Below are 13,897 nucleotides of genomic sequence, written 5' to 3'. Positions count from 1 at the left end.
CAACACGCAGCGGCCACTTTATTAGAAACCCCAACCTTGTAACTTCACTTTGGTGGTCTAGAGAGAGTTAGATTTATCGGTACCACTTTAAAATAAGACTACCCTTATAAAGGGTTTATAAATGGTTTATGAATGAGTTTATTAATTACTATTGATTAGGTTGTAAATATTTGTAAAATTTTATATTGATTAACAGTAACAACATATCAATTGAAAAGGCAACAGTGATCTGTTGTTTGCTTAGTCATTTAATTAATCTTATAATAATTAGTTAAACATACTTACAAATATATAAGTAAGATCAGTATTTAGCAAGATCTGAGGTTTGACAGTATAAATGAGTAGCAAAGTTTTAGCTCAAAGTTGACATTTCTATTTATGTGTTGTTATATATTTATTAACCTCTTATTATTGATAAAATTTTTAAGTATTTGTAACCCAATTAACAACCATTAATATACTCATAAAAAAAAAAAAATTCATAAAACCTTTATAAAGGTAGTCTTATTTTAAAGTGGTGCAGATTTATCAAACAAAGTACAATGGCTCAATTATAACATTGGTGGAAAAGCCCTATTAAAATCCAGTGTAATCATTTACACATATGCCTGAGACATAACTGCATACTTCGTTTTGCAGAAATCTGAGGAGAATGTATAGTAGGGAAAATTACACCTAAATATTGCAATATTTATAAATTCAATTCAATAAACTAGAAAATATATTTATATCTGAACATATTTTCAAAGAAACCTACGTCTCAGAAATATTGCAATGCTGCTGAAGGTTTGCAGTGTACAGTATCCAGTATTATGTAGGCCATTCTTTAATATATGCCTGCTGAGTTTCAGGTGTTGGCACTGAGGGGCGTGTCTAAGGCAGGCAGTGATCAGTAGCCTGGTGAGTCTGAGTGCCAGGGTTCAGAAGGAGGCATTGATGGGGTTGTGACGCTGTTTTAGATTCAAAAAGGCGAGTACAGGCTGGTTTCTTGGGTATTGAACAGCAGGAGTGTTGAGGCAAGAGTTAAGGCAAGACGCCTACAGGATCTCTGAAGATGGTATCTGTGGTATCTGGCACCTAGGCTAACATTACAGCAGATGGTTTAGCAGGTTCTGGAGGTTGTGAGGTGGGTGGAGTCTCCATGTGCGTCAATGAGTCTTCACAGCTGTCCTTCCCTGGAGCACTTGGACCACTGCCTACCAGGAAAACCCTACAAATATCACCAAGTCAGTCATCCAGGACATCACAGTTTGGTTCTTGTCAAAGTGTCTCCATCAAGAGACCATTAAGAACTACAGTGCTAAAGTAACAAAACTGGCTGTTTACTTCTGATGGATGAAAAAAAAAATAGATTTTGAAATTATCCCAAGTATGGGTATGGTATCCCCAGTGGAGCCTGTGGTGTTGCTATGGGATCATCAGAGGCTACTTTTGGGTAGTGTACCATCTGGTGAGAGATATCTGACTGCCTACAATGCACATAAAGAGTTAAATTTTGCCTAGTTGACAGAATTTAAGAAGCAGGATTGTTATTTCCATGAATAGCCACTCCGTATCCCATTTGTTTGCAGTGGCATCATGAACAAAAATGCTGCACTGCTATGGACTGGAATTATATTGTCTTTAGAAAAAAAGTAAGTTGTCTTCAGGATCCAACAATTGTCGGGTTTAAATAACGAGGCCTCATGATAAGCATGTCAGTCCTGCATTTGCTGTGGAGCAACACACAGCCCCAATATCTAATGTGATTTTATGGGGAGCCATTGCATACGACAGTCAGTCACCCCTAGTAGTGATACAAGGGACACTAAAAGCTCAGTGATATGTATGAACGGGGCTTCCACCTGCCATTTTTTTTTTATTTAGTAGGATAATGGTCGCCCACAAACAGCATGAGTTTCCCAAGAATGTCTCCACCATTTATCAGACAAGCTGGGGTGCCAGCATCAGCAACATTTCGCAATATTTTGGTTCGAACCAAACTAAAAAGTCTGGATTTTAAAACTCCATAAGGCATTGCTTTAAAAGCACCATGTTTTTCACACTGATAGCCAACCTCGCACAGCCAGCACCCGTTTAATTTCAGTATCATGGTCACTGGCGGCGCATCATGCGTCTATAATTACCGTTTGATCTATCCTCTGGTTGATTAACTCAAACTGCGTGATGTATTACCCTCTTTTACATTTAATTGGGCATTTAGTCATAATATTATGTTTCATCACACCATTATTATCCTTAATTTTCCACTTTCATTATTAGAGGTTGGCTGCTTCTCCATAACGCACAAACAGGTCGGAGTCGGGCTAAGTACAGAACCGGGCCCGGCTCGATTTTATTGTTTATGTAGAGTAACTTCAGGACAACGAAACACCTGCAACTGGACACCTGCTCACAACTGCTCACCTGGTGTTTCCTGGACGTGCATTTAGTCTAAACCTAGAGTACAAATTCTAAACTACACATCTCCATTCACAGTGCTGTATAGCCCAGGCTTAGTCCTTGTCCATAAGACCAAACCCAAGTGGATTAGGCATGAGTTTGTCCATATTTGCTGCAGTAACACAGTAATCTACACTTTTCTGGGAAACCTTTACATGATTGGCTAATTTTTGCCAAAAGTAGCCTTTGATGTGGAACCAGCACCGTTCTGGTTTGTGAGCCTAATTTTAAACCTATGGAATAAAAAAAGAACACAAAGTAGGATATGTTGTGAGTGTTTTTGTGTACGTATTAATGGTTTATAAAGTGTTAACAAAGTAATTATTAAACATTAATGAACTCTCTCATAGACACTATTAAAACCCTTAATAAAGGAGCCTTATTTTTTGAAGTGGTACCAATATAACAAACTAATGAACTAAATAAATGGGAAAAAAATAAAAATAAATAAGTAATAAACTTCATCTGCCTATCAAAAGTTCAGGAGCTGTCAGCAAAACTAATAAGTCCAACTTGGCCGTCATCTGGTGCTTCTGTACTTCTGTCGCTCCGCTGATCTGTTGGGCGAATGATGCCTCATTCTGTCTCGCTGACCTCCGTTATAGATGTCCTTTTAATGGGCACAGATGCCGTCTCCCACTTATTCACCCATCTGAGTGGAATGGGCCAGAGATGAACGCTGGGGAAGCGGATCCACAGCTAGGCCGTGTTTTACATACACTTAACCAGAGTGATTTTTAATGGACACGCAGATGACCACAAAGCCCTTGGTTTTTTCAAATGAGGACGTTTCAAACTTGGGACGCGTTTATACTTGTAGATTGGTTCGTTGGGTCCAGATCAAAGCAGAAAATCATACAGTGCTGCAACAGTTCAGGTCTAGTTCACTTAGCGTTCACACTGATATTTCGCTCTGCCACAATGTATAGCTGTATATATATATATATATACAATGTATATATACAATGTATATGTATTTTTGCACCAGGAGTAAAGCAGCATAAAGTTATCCAAAAGCAGTGTGTAAGACTGGTGGAGGAGGAGAACATGATGCCAAGATGCATGAAACCACCAGGGTTATTCCACCAAATATTGATTTCTTAAAACTTAATGAATATGACATGAGATCGGCACAAATCTGTTGACTAACTACTAACTACTAAAACTACAAGAAACATCTGACATCTATGCTTTCCAAGAACGAATCCACCTGATCAAATACATTAATAACAATTATTGTATGGCTTTTATATACAATGTTTTACATGCTATTTTGTATTTATTTTATTTATTTTTTGTTTGTCTTGTCAAAAAACAGTTTTGAAAAAAAATTGACATCTTGTGTTGGCTACTGAAAATATTGACTGTTTTGAGGTGAAATCGATAAAAATGACATATATCTTTATTTAAAATAAGTTCGGTAACACTTCCTATGAAGCCTGTATTCATAATGCATTATGAGTGTATTTATAATGCGTTATATGACATACATAATGCCTTATAATGACTGTAATAAGCTTGTATAATAACTCATAAGCGCTTACAATGACATTCATAACACATTATAAGCTACAAGTATAAGGATTTATAAAGCCAGGGTTTATAATGCCTTATAATGTCTGTTCATAAGAACGTTGAACATACTAATGTTGTAATGCACTATAACACATATATGGTATATTCTAGTATTACAAGTTATAATGCATTATAATGTGCATCTTTAATTTTTAAATTAAAGTACATAACACATTATAAAGCATTATATACAGTCATTACAGGCTTTAAGTGAAGTGAGTTTTTTATATGCCTTTTACATGTAAATTTTACTATGCCTTAATGTAATGCCTCATAGAGCATTATAAGTGCTCTTTACTGGCTTTAAGTGAAGTGTGTTTTGGTAATGCTGTTATACTTAAAGAATATTCGCTTGAATTAAAAAAAAAAAACTTTCAAAGCATTATAAGTGCTCTTTACTGGCTTTAAGTGAAGTGAGAAACGCACATAGATTCACAGAATGGATTCACAAACAAGACATACAACTCATTCAAAAACAAACGATTCAAAAACATAATTTATTGTAGTTAAGCAATTGCAACGTATTTTGTAAAAGATTAAGCAAGGATTTCCTCATATATTTATCAAGATCAAATCACACTGTACATAGTTGTACACAGAACAATTGTGTTTCTATTTCTCTCAATACATTTCAGTACAGTCAATGTGTGAGAATGCAAGTATCAGTACAGTGCTCCCACTGGCTTGGTAGAAAGCACAGGTACGGGATCCTTGGACGACTTCTGCATGACATCAGAAAGTTCTCGAAAAAGCTGTGAACAGTTCTCCCGCAATTTAACTGTACTGATACTTGCATTCTCACACATTGACTGTACTGAAATGTATTGAGAGAAATAGAAACACAATTGTTCTGTGTACAATATGTGCAATTGCTTAACTACAATAAATTATGTTTTTGAATCGTTTGTTTTTGAATGAGTTGTATGTCTTGTTTGTGAATCCATTCTGTGAATCTATGTGCGTTTCTCACTTCACTTAAAGCCAGTAAAGAGCACTTATAATGCTTTGTAAGTTTTTTTTAATTCAAGCGAATATTCTTTAAGTATAATAGCATTACCAAAACACACTTCACTTAAAGCCAGTAAAGAGCACTTATAATGCTCTATGAGGCATTACATTAAGGCATAGTAAAATTTACATGTAAAAGGCATATAAAAAACTCACTTCACTTAAAGCCTGTAATGACTGTATATAATGCTTTATAATGTGTTATGTACTTTAATTTAAAAATTAAAGATACACATTATAATGTATTATAACTTGTGATACTAGAATATACCATATATGTGTTATAGTGCATTACAACATTAGTATGTTCAACGTTCTTATGAACAGACATTATAAGGCATTATAAACCCTGGCTTTATAAATCCTTATACTTGTAGCTTATAATGTGTTATGAATGTCATTGTAAGCGCTTATGAGTTATTATACAAGCTTATTACAGTCATTATAAGGCATTATGTATGTCATATAACGCATTATAAATACACTCATAATGCATTATGAATACAGGCTTCATAGGAAGTGTTACCATAAGTTCTTTATAATACATGCCAGTAGTAAAAAATAAATTGAGAATAATAAAAAAACTGAACATCCTTTATTAATTGTTTGTTATTTATGCATGGATTTACATTAGTCCTAAACTCTTAGACAAGGATACCTTACTGTAAAAGTCAATATAAATCAATCAGTTGATACAGTATTTTTTGATACTTTCTTATGCCCCTAGTGAATAAGATTGAAAAGTAATGTTCTGTTCTAGCAGCTTATATATTGGAAGTGTCTATAATAAGTTTTGGGTATATTGCTTTTCTGACCTTCTTGATTTTCTTTTCTTTTCTTTTTCTGGTATTTTGACACTCTAGAGCAGCGGTTCTCAACTGCTCTCAGTCCGGGACCCACATTTTCTCATGATTATTAAGTCATGGTCCACTTTTATAGAATACAAACCAAACTAATTTATTTGAAAAAAGAAAATGCCTTAAAAAAACATACATATGCGTGCAAAGTTAATTTAAAAGTGATTTCTTTTTTTAAGAAAAGATGAACATGACAAGCACCTGTATAAATGGTACTACCATAAAATAAAATATCAAAACTGCACAGAACACTGTACATAAGGCCAAACAATTTGATATTTCATTTCTCTATATCTTTGCATTCAGAGTATATTAGTAAGAAACTATGTCTGTCTGCTTTTTTCCCAATAAAAAAGACGAGTAAAACATTTAAAATTTATTTTTTTTATTATATATATTTTTTTGGAATTTAATTGTTAGTTTCATTTTACAACCTGGCCAGAATGTGTCCGTGGCCCACTTTTGGGTCCCCACCATTTAAAAAATGCTGCTCTAAAGGATGGAGATAAAGTTCTACCACCCAGACTAAGCAACCATCTGAGAGACATTCCCAAATCGCTCGTTGTTTGGATGATCTGGGAAGTGTTTAACATGAATGCATCCACTAGGAGAGTTAATAGAACCAGTAGCAGCAGTCAGAACCAGTTTTCCAGATGTGAGGCCACATCTGTCTGGGTAATGATGGAGTGAATGGAGTGTACGTCTGGTTGGCAGTGAAATGATCAGAGCTGCTGAGTTTTGTGAGAAATGATAAATAATTCAGTCTGTAATCTTCTCAGGTGAGGAGGGAGGAAAACACGGGCGCAGTCGATAATGATGGAAATGAAATCGCAGAATATCTCCAGTATAGAGCAGATTACCTCAGGACAGCGTGTACCTTTAATCCAGTCTGAATCAGCCTTTTAACTGGGGATTCTCGGATGGAGTCTCTGGGCAGTCGTACAGGCAGGAATTCTCCACTATATAATCTAACTGGAAGCTCTGGGAGCCATCAGGGCCTACCAGTCAATTCTGTTCCAGAAGTACATTTTTCTGCAACCAGGCAACCATACATAACATGAAGCATCCGGTCAGAGACAGTTAATGGGGAGCCTGGGCATTTCCAGTTCCTCCATTAACCCAAAATGATGGCTGCAATCTGCCAGAGGACACCTGCACGCATGTCCACAATGAAAGGAGGTCAATAGAAGAAGATATTCTTGAAAGCTGGAGGACAGTACCAGTCAAAATTGTGGGCACAGCTTAAATTCAGTGTTTTTTTTTTCATTATTTACAAAAGTGTTAAACAAACTGTTTAGATTAGACAGTTTTACACATCTTGGCTGGATTTTCTCAGTCAGCTTTATGATGTAGGATCACCTAGAATCCAGGCTTTCAGTTAACAGCTGTGCTGAACTCGTCAAGAGTTAATTACTTGAATTTTTTGCCTCTTAATTTAAAGCTTGAGAGCATCAGTTGTTGAGTAAAGTAGTGAAGAGGTAGAGTTACAGGTATACAGTGAATAGTTCTGTTTGAGTAATGTTCTAATCCAGATTATGGCTCAAGAAATAAAAAAATGACTATGATAAATGAAGGTTAGTCAATCTGAAACACTGCAAAGACAATCAAAAATGTAAAGATGAAACTGGCTCTCATCAGGAAGAGCAAGAGTTCCTCTGTTGCACAGGACAAGTTCATCAGAGTTACCAGCCTCAGAAACTGCACAGTTAACAGCTCCCCAAAAGTATTGGGTCACCCAATAATTTATTGTTTATTTCTTGAATAAATGTTTCGATTGTCCAGGAAAGTCTTTCTATTCAATGATTTGCAGTGGAAACATTGCTGTGAGGATTTGATTGTAGATTTGATGAAGACATAGAAGTTGTCTTACCACAAAATGAACACCAACAGACTGCAGTCCTGCAGTGTCTACCTGAACTCCAGCAAAGCAGATCTACAAGGGAGGGGTTTCTGATAAAGTGGCCAATGAGTTTATTGCTTTAATTACGTATGTGAGGACAATCCAGATCAAGGCATTCTTTGACATTTATTCAAGGCTTCATTCGACACTGTGCAGCAAGAAGAGATGTTAAATGAACCTGTGAGTTGAGCTACTGTGCAATGTATTTTCTACTTTTACTTTCAGTACTTGAGTACTACATTTTAGAATAAATTACTTTAAGCAATACTTAAGTACAAAAACAAATGTTGAATACTCCTTCTACTTAATACCACTTCTACTTAAGTATGGAGCTTAAAGGGTAACTAAACCCCCTGATTTTGTCTGATTTTAACTACCAGCTAAGGAGTAGTTTTGAAGGATCACTGGGTGATGTATGGGTTTAGGGGCAGAGCCGGAGAGAGAGCTGATTGGCTGAGCTGAAGCAGCAGCAGTGTGCCTATGATAGCGGTGAGACACAGATGGTTGGACGTCACAGTTGAACCTGAGAGGGCGCTACAGAGGCAGAAATGACAGCAATAAAAGCCTTTTTAAAGGTTATAAAAGGTGTATAACATTTTTTTGCAGGACTAGTACATTTCATTACTTCAATGGAACATATTTTATCTATTAATGAAAATATATATATATATATATATATATATATATATATATATATATGGTTTAGGGTTTAGTGGCTTTTACAAGAACACTTCAACTTCTATTCAAGCCACCAACAGATGTTCTACTGTGTCTAGCTGAACTCCAGCAAGGCTGATCTACAAGGATGGGGTTTCTGGCCAAAGAATGTATTGAAAGAATGTTGAAAACTTTAGTGCTTCTCCTTTAGTGTGGAGCTTAAGGGTAACTAAACCCCCTGATTATTTTAGCTGATTTCAACTAGTAGCTAAGGAGTAGTTTGGGAGGGGCAGTGGGTGATGTATGGGTTTAGGGGTGGGGCAGAAGGGAGAGGTGAATGGGCTGAGCAGTGTGCCTCTGATAAAACATTTTTATAACATTTTATTTATATATATATATATATTTTAAGTTGATGAAATTCGAAGCAGCACTACTTCAAAAAAAGCACATTTCAGCTATTTCTGAAAAAAAGGCAGATCTACAAGGAAGTGGTTTCTGATAAAGTGGCCAAAGAGTGTATTGCTTTAATTCTATGAAAATCCTCCAGACTAAGGCATTATTTGACATTTATTCAAGGCTGGAGATTCAAATAAATGCATTTTTAGAGCACTTTAGACCAAAACACTGTGCGGCACGAAGAGAAATGAAATTAACTTGTGAGTTGAGCTACTTTGCAACTCATTTTCATGCGGTGGACGTCTTTTTTCTTTTTACTTCTTCTTTTTTTTTTCGCCTTTCTGGAATAAATTACGCTTTTAATCATTCGGCCTGTATCTGTTCAATTCCTCTACTATAACTGTAACTGTATACACACGCTGTCACCGTGGAGAAATCACGTTTTCTGGGGTGGTTTGAGGACATTATGCTAGAATAATGAAATTCAAATTCTGTATTTGATATTATAATCTCCACCCCGGGGGCACTGTCTAAATGCCAGAGAGAATAAATAGTAGTGTTCTTATGTTTCTGTGTGTGTGTGTATATGTGTGTATATGCGTGTATATATGTGTGTGTGTGAGTACATTTGTGTTTTCATTAATGCGCTTATGTAGTCCTGTATGTGCACATGCTTTTGCCTAGCGTAGCATAGCTTAGCATAGCTCTGCTAGCGTCTCAATAACAGGTCACATAAAGTCGCTCCCCCGCCCAGACAGGAAGTAATTGACAAGATCAAGAAGAAGTTTTGTTATTCATGAAAAAGACGGATCTCAGATAACATTGAGGAGAAATTCTAATCTTCCAGTGGGATTAACAAAGAGAGGAGCCGCGTCTCAAAAGATAAAATCAGTGTGTTTTTTTAAAGATGTGAAGAGAAAGGGGATTGGTATGCTTCTAAGCTTCTACTTTGTTTGGGAACGCTATGAGGAACAGATAATTAAAGCTATCAAAATCTCCTCTACGAAGGATTTTCCGATTGATGGGGAAAAAAAAAGAAAGAGGGAAATCAGACTCTAATACTTCCTCTGAGGTCTATCCTGATTCAGTTCTAAAGAGATTAAACTGCAGTAGTAGTTATAAAGAGATTAAGGCTGGTTATAAGCAGATGAATCGAGAAGTATGAGAAGGTAAAACAGCAGTACGGCAAAATAGAATGTGCATCTGTAATGCAAAAAAATAAATAAATGAATAATAGAGACATGAAAGATTAAGAGAGATTACGTCTCCTGGTGAAATATAATATACAGGGGTTGGACAATAAAACTGAAACACCTGGATTTAGACCACAATAATTTGTTGTGGGGACGGACAGTTCTGGTGGAAACAGGAGAGTTGAGGTGCACATTGAATTCTGCTGTGATGTTTTTTTTGGATACAATCCGGGTTAGCACCCGAAGAGCCCTTTCAGACAGCTTCCTCTTACAGCGTCCACAGTTAATCCTGTTGGATGTGGTTGGTCCTTCTTGGGGGTATGCTGGCATTACCCTGGATACCATGGCTCTTGATGCATCATAAAGACTTGCTGTCTTGGTCACAGATGCGCCAGCAACACGTGCACCAACAATTTGTCCTCCTTTGAACTCTGGTATGTCACCCATAATGTTATAGTGTGCATTGCAATATTTTGATCAGAACTGTGCTCTTACCCTGCTAATTGAACCTTCACACTCTGCTCTTACTGATGCAATGAAACCTCCCACACTAAAATGACAGGTGTTTCAGTTTCACTGTTCTATCTATAGTTCTTTATAATATAAAAGCATTTTAATTGTGTTTAATTATGCAAAAAAACAAAAAAAGACTTCCTTTTTTTCCAGAGATGTATGTATTTAGGCAAAAAAAAATGTTGAAAAAAAAAATGTTTCCTATTTTTTTATGCAGAGAGTTGAGAGAGATTTTTAGTCCTATTTAATAATTTTGACAGGAAAAAAAAAACACACAACCTCAGAGATCGTCTGAGGTCAGATCCTGCTGGATTCGAGTTCGGCCGGAGCTGAAGAAATATTCCACCCGTAAATATTTATAAAAATATATTTCACAAAGTAGGAAACAGTACATGGGTATCTTAGATTACAATACAGAGAGTAGATAATTAAACATACAAGTATATAAGCATTAAAGCACAGTATAAAAATGATCTGCATGTCGTCTATACTGTCCAGTCCTACTGAAAATGACCATACTGTATCAGTACAAACCCAATAATGCACGCAGCTATAGTGCCATTTTTTGATCTCCGTGTGCAAGAGCCAACGTGCATAGACAAAAAAAAAAAAAAAGAAACGAACAAATAAAGCAGAAAATAATTTAAAAAAATAGAAAGTAAGGAAGAAAGCTTGGTAAAGAAAGCCAGCTAAAATGTCAGCAGTAGTGACTATGTACACGTCTTTTTTTTCTTTTTTTTTACTTCAGTTTTCTTCTCTAATATCATACAGCGTAGCACGTTACGTAGCACATGTCTGCAGTGTGTTCCGTTACTTTATGGGCTTGATTACCGGTGGGGTGTACAGTATAGAGTTGATTGAAACAAATAAACCAAGAAAAAAAAAATGTATATATATATATAAATATAAAAAAAAAGAAAGCAAAACAAGAAAATTTCCAGGGGTCAGATATAAACAGGAACTAAATCCACTCAGCTATTGTGCTTGAAATGATCACTGGTAACACTGTATACAGTATATTAATATATACACACACAGTATCAATAAAATCTCAGTTTTTTTTTTTTTTTTTTTGTGTCTCTCCCGAATCCTCCTTCTCCCCAGATCCTCTGTGGAAATCACAGTCAGCACAATTCACCACCTCAGTATCCCTCTGCAGCCTTAAGTGCAGCCTGGTACAGTAGTTCTGATTTTGATCAATTTATCAATTATTAATTCCAGCGCTTATAAAATAGCTCAACGCATGTGACGAACGCAGCAGTGAAACAAAGCAGAAAAGGAAGAATAAACTGAAATGACACAAGTGTGTGTGTGTGTTTCAATATTTTTTCTTCTTATTTTTTTTATTTTTTTCTCGTCTCCGTTTTATATTATACCCACAGCACAAAAAAACAACAATTAATGAACGACTGGCGATGGATACTTTTAATATTTATATTAATATAAATAATACTACCGTATAATGATGAAAAACACGAGTTGATTTTGGGAAGAAACTAATTTTAAATGCAAAAAAATTTAATAAAATAAAATAAAAAATGCTTAAATACAACCGTATTTAACGTTGTTTGCTTCCATAAAAAGAAGGCCTCGTTGTTTTCTACGCGTTTTCTACATGTTTTTATTTGTTTTATTTTTTTGTCTTCGTCTCAGTCTTTTATAGGCTACTAATCTTTGAGTGTGAAACACACTGATAATAGCATGAATACAAAGTGTTTGTTTTTTTTTTTTTTCGTATAAAGCGAAGCCGAAGCCGCCCTATCGAGGCTCGCCCGGGATATTCCGTAAAAATACGGAATGATTCCACTCTGTATTAAATGGTATCTCAACTAGTACCTATTAAAGCCAATATACTGTACTGTTTTTTTATTGTCTTTATGCTCACCTTAACAATGTTCATACATACATTCAGCAAAGTAATGTAGACCATATATTGCTTTGTAGGTTGTAGGTTTTTCGTAGGGTTGCTGTAACGTGTTTAATGTTCCTTGTGTTGAAGCTTTTCTGAGCGCGTCGGTTTTGGGAGTGGCGCCATTTGAGGCCTTCGCAGTCCGTAATCCGCAAAACCCGGTTAAAGTCCGTAAAAACCACGTTTTCCTCAAGTCTCGAAGCCTCGACGTCTTCAAGTCTTCAAGCGACTACCAAGAATCTACTCGTTTGATGCTTCCGGTGGTCACAGTGAACAACAAATACCCAAAATTACTGCTAGACACTCAATGACGGTAATCTAAAATCACTCCACGAGAATCATTGACCTCCTACTACAGACACTGTATTGAAGTTTAGCCCGACGTTAATTTATGACGCTGCACTTTTGATGTGGCGTATGACTAATAAGCTAAAAAGTCTTTCTAAGTTCAGGTTCAGTTCTCGAGGACAAAGAAGAAGAAGAAAAAATAAAATAAAATAAAATAAAATCAATAGGAGGCCTTGTGTCGTTCTTCAATCTGGCAACCCCCCCAGTCAGCGTGATACACACAGCGTAAGTCATGTAGGTAAAAGCAAAAAAGGCCCTGAAGGGTCCCGAGGTCAAGTTTCCTTGTCGCTCTCGCCCACAGAGTAAAGCTCCCCAAGTCTCCTGAAGTGTGGCCCCCAATCTCTGAGGTAGTCATAGTTCTGGTCCGAGTCCGACGACGCCGTCTCCAGCGAGCTCAGAGAGCCGGCCACCGAGCCCCGGCCCTCGTAGCCATAAATCTGGATGGAGTCGTATGGGGGCGCCGTGGGGTCGTTGTCCGCCTCGTGCAGCCGGACGTTGATGAACTCGTCCACGTCCACGCCGTTGGGCCCCGAGTGGTGGCCCTGCCTGGGCATGAACTGCAGGTCCGGTTTGATGTCCTTGCGAGGGAGGAAGCCGTTGATGCCGTCCGGGTTCTGCAGTGTGGCGATGTCAAACGCCTCCGTGTCCTCCTCCCCGCCGCCCTCGTCGTCGTAGCGGATGATGTTCTCCCGCACGTCCTCGTCGTCCTTGATGATGAGCGGCTCGTTTTTGTGCCTCCGTAGCGTCACGAACAGAACCACGATAACTGCGGACGACAAAAAATAAATACTACATCACAAACTGAGACAATTGTAGATACACTCAGTTCAGTATACAACAGCATTCACTTTAGAACCACAAAATTAAATATACAGTTCTGGAAAAAGATAAGAGATTTGATTTTACCAAATTGAAAACCTCTGGAATATAATCATAAGCAAGATGGATGATCACAAGCCATCAAACCAAGCTCAATTGCTTGAATTTTTACACCAGGAGTAAAGGCATAAAGCAGTGTGTAAGACTGGTGGAGGAGAACATGATGCCAAGATGCATGAAAACTGTGCTTTTAAACCAGAATTATTTCACCAAATATTGG

General features: G+C 37.0%; 1 protein-coding gene across 1 annotated transcript in view; it reads right to left on the bottom strand.

Annotated features, from left to right (window-relative positions):
• Window positions 1-10,892: 10,892 nt before the first annotated feature.
• cdh8 (cadherin 8) overlaps window positions 10,893-13,897 on the bottom strand; it is a 229,058-nt gene continuing 226,053 nt past the window's right edge. Inside the window, exon 12 of the mRNA XM_049471151.1 lies at window positions 10,893-13,564. Coding sequence (XP_049327108.1) covers window positions 13,071-13,564 — 494 coding nt within the window. The 3' untranslated portion in view covers window positions 10,893-13,070. The remainder of the gene's footprint in view (window positions 13,565-13,897) is intronic.

This window comes from Astyanax mexicanus, chromosome 23, assembly GCF_023375975.1.
Source record: "Astyanax mexicanus isolate ESR-SI-001 chromosome 23, AstMex3_surface, whole genome shotgun sequence".
Lineage (NCBI taxonomy): Eukaryota > Metazoa > Chordata > Actinopteri > Characiformes > Acestrorhamphidae > Astyanax > Astyanax mexicanus.
The sequence above is the reverse complement of the archived record's forward strand: the minus strand, read 5'-3'. Positions and strand labels throughout refer to the sequence as shown.